Source organism: Cicer arietinum, chromosome 1 (genome assembly GCF_000331145.2).
Source record: "Cicer arietinum cultivar CDC Frontier isolate Library 1 chromosome 1, Cicar.CDCFrontier_v2.0, whole genome shotgun sequence".
NCBI classification, from domain to species: Eukaryota; Viridiplantae; Streptophyta; class Magnoliopsida; order Fabales; family Fabaceae; genus Cicer; species Cicer arietinum.
Genome location: NC_021160.2, coordinates 25,644,073 through 25,653,862, shown reverse-complemented (window position 1 = coordinate 25,653,862; position 9,790 = coordinate 25,644,073). Strand labels below are relative to the sequence as shown.

At 31.7% G+C, this 9,790-nt stretch overlaps 1 protein-coding gene across 1 annotated transcript in view; it reads right to left on the bottom strand.

The window, feature by feature from the left end:
- The window catches only part of LOC101500384 (uncharacterized), a 2,493-nt gene extending 1,445 nt beyond the window's left edge, over positions 1 to 1,048 (bottom strand). The window contains exon 1 of the mRNA XM_073363438.1: positions 10 to 1,048. Within this exon, the coding sequence (XP_073219539.1) occupies positions 10 to 1,048 (1,039 nt within the window). The remainder of the gene's footprint in view (positions 1 to 9) is intronic.
- Between the last annotated feature and the right edge of the window lie 8,742 nt (positions 1,049 to 9,790).

The following is a 9,790-nucleotide window of genomic DNA, read 5'->3' as shown; positions in this document are numbered from 1 at the left end:
ATTTAAAACACAGGTTTTTCTGCCGTCTTTCTGCAATCTCGTGGGCTGAGATATGACGGATCCCACGATCACGGAGAACAGATCGTTGTGAGTCTTGACGGTTGGCAAACTTCTGATTCGACCTATTTCCTTCTTTCTCTCCACCGTCTTTGGATCCCTTGACTACGACCCAATCGCTGTTTTGAGCTCGACCCAGTTGAGTTGACCCGGTTCCAAAATTAGGGTTAGATCTATAAGTAAAACCTGACCCGGATCCTTTAGGCCCATAATCACGAGGCCCATTCCAACCAATCCCCTTTTCATGTACCTCCGCTTCCACATCACGTGCTAGATTCATCAGCTTCGCACGTGAGACTGGACCTAGCGCTTTGAGGCTACGAACTCTTCCTCGTATCCCATCATGGAGGCCATGAATGAAATACCCAACAAATTGAGCTTCTGGTAAACGACCTACCTGTGCAACTAACCTCTCGAACTCCTTGATGTATTCCTCCACACTGCCTTCCTGCTTCAACGACGAGAGTTGCTCAAACACGCTCCCATCACCGAGACCACCGTACCTTTCCAACAACGCATCTTTGAAAACTTCCCAGGTCAGATCAATCTCATCTTCAACAAGCGCTTTGAAAAAATGGATGGTAGATCCTTCCATACAGAGTTGAGCCAAACTAACCTTGATCTCAGGACTCGTATCTTGCACTCGAAAATAGACCTCCGCTCGAGCAATCCAACCGGCAGGGTCATCACCGGTGAACATTGGGAGTTCAATCTTCTTCACCGATTGACGGAATTCGTCAAGCTTTTTTCCTTGCATCTTCTGGATCAGCTTCTTGATTTGCTCGTCTTTAGCGTGATTCGAGTCCCCATCACCCTTCTGTTTTACAGAATCACCCATGTCCTTGCTTGGAGTGATTTGAGTGATGAGCGAGATGAGCCTTTCTTGATCTGCAGCAGCCTGAGCTCGCATCTCAGCAATTGCAACCTCCAGAGTTGACATTCGGTTCTCCAATGCATGAACCTTGTTTTCCATCTTCTTCTTCGGGGGCATTCACCAAAAAAAATTCATACACTCACTGGCTTGTAATGTATCCGGCAGGTCAGACCAAATTGATAGGTCCTCAATTTATAAATGTGGCAATAAGAATGAATAAGAGATTAATCAACATATGATAGTGTATTTTATTGATGATAAAGGAAAATTGAGCAAAGGAAACAAGCCTTCCTTTTACTCCTGAGAGCTATGCTCACTTCAATAAGAGAGAATCTTCTCTCCACTAACAATTAACAGAACTTGTTATCCCCTCCTTACCAACCTCTCTCCCCTATATACGTGATGGGGCCAGCTCACCTTTCTTGGATTTTCTAACATACACTCTCCATGCCTTAGGTGCACTATGTGTCCCACTAGACACGTCATCAATTCCTTCTTTGTCCCCATCAATATGAAATGGCACATAAGATATAAAAAAACAACATTCAACTTCATTTGTAAAATCTAGTTCCAATCAGAAGCATGCATGTAGTATTAGGACACCAAATATATTTCAGGCACTCGCTTGACATGAAGAAGATCAACTAGCACTTGTAAAGTGCCAGAATCACCGCAAACCTCCCATATTGCTGATTGGACATCTATATGTGAAAGAATAAAAATTGTATTAATGTGGAATTTCTGATGAAATTGAAAATAAACAATTCTTATCAAAACATAAATGCCAGGTATATTCTTTTGTCTTCAAAAGAGAAATGCATCATACAATTTTCACATGCTGTCCCCATGGCGAAAAGCATACTATTTTACATGTCAAGTAGCAAACATAATCACATCACTTGCAGTAGTCAAGCGATGAAAAGAGTAGGATAGTAAGGACCAGTTTGGATTGACTTAATTGACCCGACCTACTCACAAACATTTGTGAGACTGTTTAGGAGAGCTTATGGAAACAACTTATGACATGTATATCATCTTTTTTCAAATTATTTCCTTAAGATCTCCATGATAGTTTATATGAAAACAGTTTGACTTCATTTTATCTTTTGTTATAGAAATAGCTTATACATAAGCACTTATATGGTCAACATTTATGCTATAAGCTATTAATTAAATAGCTTATAGCGATTAATTAAACTGTTTATCCAAACAGAGAAATATGAAGAAAAATGTTGCATTGAAACTGTACCTCTTCTAGCATTGAGGAAACCTTGAACAGCTCATCCTCTTGCATGGCTATGGTTCTCAAGGTAGCCATAAATTTCCCAGGAAAAACAAGCTTGTTTACATAAGATGGAATCTTGTGTTGACCACTCCAACTATAGTTACAAACTCAGTTGCACTTTTTATTTTCTCCACTGCTTTGGGTGCCTAATGGAAAAAATCCATTATCCAGCAGAGTTTTGGGTAAAAGACATCTCATTTCAGCTTTCTGTATTCACAAACCCAGAAAAACACAGAAAGGGAAGTTACATAAGGGAGAGCTTTAAAACAATAGATAATATTAAACAATAGCTTTGCGGTGTCGCTGGACCCGAAGGCTTTATCGTCGTCGACGAGTCCGACTCCGGAGCCGGCGATTGAACCACCGAGGTAACCGCAACCGGTGTAGAATGTGAGATTTTCTCCCCATGAACTGCGTTTACAGCGAGCTTCTTCGTCGAAGAGAAACTCCGGTGAGGTTGAGAGTTTGTAAAGAATTTGAATAGGAATATCGAGGTCTTTGTATGGGTTGTAGAATCAGGTTCGGGGATTGAGATCGGAGTTTGAGTCGTTATGCGCCATGCAAAGAGGGGTTAGGGTTAGGGTTTCGTGGAATCGTGTGAATGGCACACAATGTTGCATTGCCTCTTTTTTGTTTTGAAACTTGAAACTGGGAAAGCTTTCTATTCTGCAAATAAGTAAAAAACAGAGGAAGTATGTTTGGTTTACATATTAATTAGTTGTTAATACATATTAATTGTATTAAAATTGTTTCAAATTACATTATTATTATAATTAATATAATAAAATAATTATTATTAGATAATTAATAAAATTAAGAAAATATTTTCTATAAAGATAAGATTATAATTTTTAATATTTAAAAAATATTAAGTATATTTATTATATATATATATATATAAAATTTAAAAATTATCATTATATTATTTATGAGGGTTTGGACACTCAATCAAAATTGATTTTCTCCGTCTAAATTAAGCGGTTTTGGATGGGAATCCGCGGGTGCAGATTATGTTGTGACACCTATTTAGAAGATGTTGCAAAATTGATTTTCCTTCATAATACTAAAAAATATACCACATATAAAATGAACATAATTTTTGTGGTTTCTCTAATGTGATAATAATCTTTTCAAACTTTTTTCTGTTGAGCAAAGTTCAAAATATTTTTAATATATATATATTAAATAATAATATTATTGATTATCAATTAAACTAGTTTTTTACTACAATGTTCTTCCGCAAACGAATGAGATGTATAAAAAATATAGACTTTTAAAATAAATAGACAAAATTCGTGAATTGATAAAAATAGATGGACTAAAATTACAATCAAGACAATTTTAATTATGAATCAGAGACACTCAAAATGAAAGACACAAAAACTATAGGCAACTAGAATTAGAGGAAATGTGAACAAACAACTAATATCATAAATTTTACATTATTTATATAAAAATAAAATTGACATGAAATATATCTGCGGAATTACGTACGAATATAACTAATGTATATTTTGCTCCGGAATTTGATGACCATTCCTGCGGAAAGCTATCGGCAGGAAAATCCTTAAGAAAAAGATGATGATTGCTGCGAATATCCAGTCGCACATAAGTCAGCGGCAAATGAAACGTTTACCTGCCATGTTGCCTGCGGAATACGATACCGCAGGAAACATCTCTGGGTAAATGAGATCCGCAGGAAAATCCTATTGTGCTACCTGCGGAATTACTTCCGCAGGAACATCCGCATGTAAATCACTAATTTCTAGTAGTGATTGAAACTTTTGAGTAAATAGTTGTAATTGAATTTATATATGTTTTTTTTAAGGCACCAATTGAAGTTTGTTGATTTTTACTAAAATGGAAAATTGAGTTATTAAGTAGCTGGAGCTACTTACTATGATGAGAGATTCAGAGTTAAAAAAGAAATATAAAGATGAAATGGTGAATAAAACGTAGGAAAAATTGAGGCATAAATGTAGGATTGTTTATATTGATTCTAGAGGAAGTAGACCCAAATGAAGATAAGAGGCAATGTCACAAAAAGCAGCGGGTTTTACGGTAGGAAAGGACAGGGGTGGCAAAAAGTTGTTTGTTTGGAGTAGGATGAGATTCGGAATTGAACGGAGGGTAGAGATAAGATGAATTAGATCCATTCCAATTCTAAATGGTACAATAGAATTGTTGAGTGGATTGGAGTAGTAACACACACTTACTGTTGGATTGAGTTGTTGTTTTTGTTTGTGTGATGCAAACTTAACCACAAAGTCTTCTTCTACAGACACAAAAGGGGTAAGTGGTCAGAACTCAAAAAAAGCTCATAAACGCTATCTGCACAACCTTCAAAGAGAGAGAGAATGAAATTATTATTATTGTAGAGAGAGAAAGAGAAAGAGTGCCACACATAAGTGGGCATGGCGGCGTTTGCAGTTCTGTAAAACCGTGCTCTTTTATTAATGCCTCTTCGTTGTCTAGAAACAAACACGCACACCATTTCATCTTTATATCTTTGTTAAGCAGTTAAAATCCGCTGAATAAAGTTTCTTCGGATTGGATGGAGCATGGGCCTTAAAACTTGCGTGTTCCTCTTTATTGTTATGAGCAGAGCAATTATTATCAGTGATAAAACTTTTTCCTCGTGGTGAAAACACAGTGTCTCATTTTAAATACAACAAATTAAAATTAATGACAATATGTGATAAGATCTTACTTAGTCTAGATTAATTTTAATCCTACATTGTTGAAAAAATAAAATAAATAGTTTACCATTTATTAAAGCCTATACAAACTATAAACTATGAAAGAGACTAAAGAAGTGCAAAACAGAGAGAAGGAAATTACTTTAGATGTATATTTGGTTGGATGGTTGAAATTCTTTCATTTTTTAAACAGGAAAAAGACAAAGTTTATGTCACTCACAGAGTCGCAGGTTGCTATGATATATCCCAAGATCTAAAACCGCTTTTTTTTTTTAAGTAGTATAGTAATAAAATTATGTAATGTGTCAGATTCAATAAATATTTATACTAATATTTTTTTTTTTTTTTACTTTGATCTACATTAATTTTTAGTAGCAGAGTCAAGAACATAAATTTTCAATTGAAATAAGTATTAAAGAATCAAATGCATGAAGTTGATAAAGCAATTAGTCACAATTGGAGGTCATAAGCAACAAACAAATTTACGAATTTAATGTATGAAATTGATAAAAACAACTAGTCATAATTTGAGATCATAAAAGACAAATAAATTTACATGTGGCTTTGAAAAATTAAAATAAATTTGTAAAATTACATGTTTGGCTAGTAAATAACAATAGCTACCACCAAAAAATTAAATAACTATATACTTTTTATGTTTTCAATATTTTGTTTAATACAAAAGAAAGATAAAGGAAATGAAATAAGAAGTAAAAGAGATAATGAGTGAAAAGTGATATAATAGTTTGTTTAGTTTAGTTTGACGTAAAGAAAAGAATGTAAAGAAATAGAGAAGTGTATTTGTAAATAACATAAATATCTTTTAATAGAACAATATATAATAAAAAATATGTTTTCTTAAAATTAAAAATTAAAAAAATATTACAGATAAAAAAAAGAGAATAAGAATGTAAAAATATTGATTGAAAATAAAAATATGATATAAATACTAATCATATTAATAAATTACAAATATTTATTTTATAAACAAAATAAAATAAGGAAAATATTAATATGTATCTTTAAGACACATTACTATACTCAAGACAGAAATTGTATATTAAAAATTGAATTTATTATTAAAAGAAAAATTATACATTCTACTTTTTAAAATATAATTACTATTTTAAAGATCTTTAAATATATCTTTAAGGTATATAAAATATATTAATATAACCCATAGATTAATGCCAAAGTAATGCAAACGAAAAAATATTTTTAGTTCACCGGCAAAAACAGAAAATAAATGTCATCCGATTCTAGAGGCTGAAACTAGTTATTCAAGAAAGAAAATAAAATGTTGAGCCTCTTTAAATCATTTTGCAGAAAATATTAATTTAGTCATCTGCTCAGCATTAGTCAATGTAACTCATGTAAATTTAATTATCACCATTTACTCTTTAAAGCTTGACTCACCTCACATCATATCAGATCAAAAATTAAAACATTTATCACATGCACAAAACTCAATTATTTACAAATTTGATACTACCACTTTTAGTATAGGGAAGTAAATGTTTTGTCCATCTTGGTAGAGTTGTCAGTACTATCATGTGTGTATGGCCGTTGATGTAATAATTCAAGGAAGACAAACTAGATGAAAAGTCATACAAGGACGATTAGATGGAATTCAAAAGACGTAAGTCTGTAAAAACATATGATGTAATAACACGCCTGTGTCATTGCTTTTTTTTTAAATAAAAAATAATATTATAATAATAATTAATTAAAACCAACTCCACTACATTTTCTTTTTCACTTCATCTCATTTTTCTCTAACTCATTTTCCCTTTCTTCTCTCTCTCCCTCTCAGCTGAACCCTCTACCCCATTGTTGTTGTTTTTTTTTTTTCTTTCCTTCTCTTTGCTTTTTTTCACTTTAATACTTAAACCTTCAATCATTAAAAAATGAATTTAACATCCTCACAAGCATAATTTCTCATACTCCTACAGATGCTCTTGGTTAGGATTTTTGAGTTAGGGTTTGTGATATAATAGTTTGTTTAGTTTAGTTTGACGTAAAGAAAAGAATAAAAAGAAATAGAGAAGTGTATTTGTAAATGACATAAATATCTTTTAATAGAACAATATATAATAAAAAATATGTTTCCTTAAAATTACAAATTAAAAATTAAAAAAAATATTACAGATAAAAAAAGAGAATAAGAATGTAAAAATATTGATTGAAAATAAAAATATGATATAAATACTAATCATATTAATAAATTACAAATATTTATTTTATAAACAAAATAAAATAAGGAAAATATTAATATGTATCTTTAAGACACATTACTATACTCAAGATAGAAATTGTATATTAAAAATTGAATTTATTTTTAAAAGAAAAATTATACATTCTACTTTTCAAAATATAACTACTATTTTAAAGATCTTTAAATATATCTTTAAGGTATATAAAATATATATTAATAAAACCCATAGAATAATGCCAAAGTAATGCACACGAAAAAATATTTTTTGTTCACCGGCTAAAAACAGAAAATTAATGTCATCCGATTCCAGAGGCTGAAACTAGTTATTTTTCAGTTATTCAAGAAAGAAAATAAAATGTTGAACATCTTTAAATCATTTTGCAGAAAATATTAATTTAGTCACCTGCTCAGCATTAGTCAATGTAACTCATGTAAATTTAATTATCAATATTTACTCTTTAAAGCTTGACTCACCTCACATCATATCAGATCAAAAATTAAAACATTTATCACATGCACAAAACTCAATTATTTACAAATTGATACTACCACTTTTAGTATATGGAAGTAAATGTTTTGTCCATCTTGGTAGAGTTGTCAGTACTATCATGTGTGTATGACCGTTGATATAATAATTCAAGGAAGACAAACTAGATGAAAAGTCATACAAGGACGATTAGATGGAATTGAAAAGACGTAAGTTTGTAAAAACATATGATGTAATGACACGCCTGTGTCATTGCTTTTTTTTTTAAATAAAAAATAATATTATAATAATAATTAATTAAAACCAACTCCACTACATTTTCTTTTCCACTTCACCTCATTTTTCTCTAACTCATTTTCCCTTTCCTCTTTCTCTCTCTCTCCCTCTCGGCTGAACCCTCTCCCCCCATTTTTGTTGTTTTTTTCTTTTTCTTTCTCTCCTTCTTTTTTCTTTTTCTCACTCTAATACTCAAACCTTCAACTATTAAAAAATGAATTTTACATCCTCACAAGCATAATTTCTCATACTCCTACAGATGCTCTTGGTTAGGATTTTTGAGTTAGGGTTTGTGCTCTAGAGAAAAGGGTACCTATCTCATGAGAGTTGTTGATTGAAACTCTTTGAGATAAATACACAACTCTAATCCTAGTATGAATTCATAGAAAATGTAGTTTTGTTTAAAAATCTTATTTTTGTGCTTAGATTATATTAAACTGATTTCTATGGTTTCCTAGAGTTAGCTAAACCGTAGAATAATTTTTCTAAAGTCTTGAAAATATTTTTGATACTCAGATTTGTCAGCTGAGATCCTGCCGGCTACTTTGAGAGTTGTTGGAGAGAAAACTTAGACGATTCTCCATAGCAGTGAGTTGAAAATGATCATCGTCATATATTCTTTATAATGCTATTATTATTATTATTATTATTATTATTATTATTATTATTATTATTATTATTATTATTATTATTATTATTTTACTTGTTTTCTATATTAAAGTATTTATTGAAAAATTTGGGAAACACAACCTTTGAATTTTATTTCGATTTCGTTAATTATTTAATTTAATGGTCGTTGTTATATAATATGTTATTAGTTTGATTTACGTATGAGTTAAAGTATTTAAATATTGGATTGTTATGCGATTGAATATGTTTTCCATGAATTACAATGAAATGATTTTAAATACGTGCTTTGAGAAATCGTTGTTATAATTATTAAATCGTTAACTGCGTTAGGTGCACCTAGTTACCTCGTTTTGATTAGGGAGAGTTACTCGTTAGATGGAGCCGCTCCTATGAGAAATGTCATTCGTAGGAGAAGAGGGCTATCAACGCGATGTAAGCTCTCTAATTGATATGTGATGATGCGTTACAGGATTGAGAGGAAAGGGCTATCCGTTAGATGGAGCCACCCCTAAGGGAAATGCCATCCTTATGAGGAAAGGGCTATCAATGAGATGAAGCCGCCTCTTGATTCTCAAAAAATTTGTATTTTTACTTGATGATTATTTATGATGATTTTAAGGTTGTTCATTTTGATTGCGATTCGTGCCTTTTTGTGTTTCCCTTCTAATTGATGGTGGTTGTTGTCTCCTCACTAAGTCTTTGTGACTTACCCCTTTATGTTGTTTATTTTTTTTTTTCAGATTCGCAGGCAGCTGAGTAGCAAGTTGTCACTATAAGAAAAACTGTTATTACCTACGACAAATTTTATCTTTACCCACGGACTATCCATAGGTAACGTAAATTTACCTACGGATTACCCACAGACACGAGTTCGTAGCTAAATCGCTCGTAGGAAAATATTTACCGACGGACAAACTATGGGACACACTTACCTAGGGATTTTCCGTGGGTAATATGACCCACTGAGTCTCCGTGGGTAACGTTACCCATAAATTTGCCATAGGTAAAATAGTAGATAGTTATCGACGGAAAAGTCGTAGGTTACGTTACCCACGGATCATCCGTGACAAGTCTACTATTTTATATTTAATATTGATAATTTTATCCATGAATTGTCAGTGGGTAATGAAAAAATGATTTTAATTCTATTTTTGTTTTTTTACGGTTTCCTGTATTTTTTAATATATATTTAAAATTAATTGTAAGCATATTAAACATCATTGTCAAAACAAAGTGAAACATTATGTAAATAGTATTTTCAAATTAC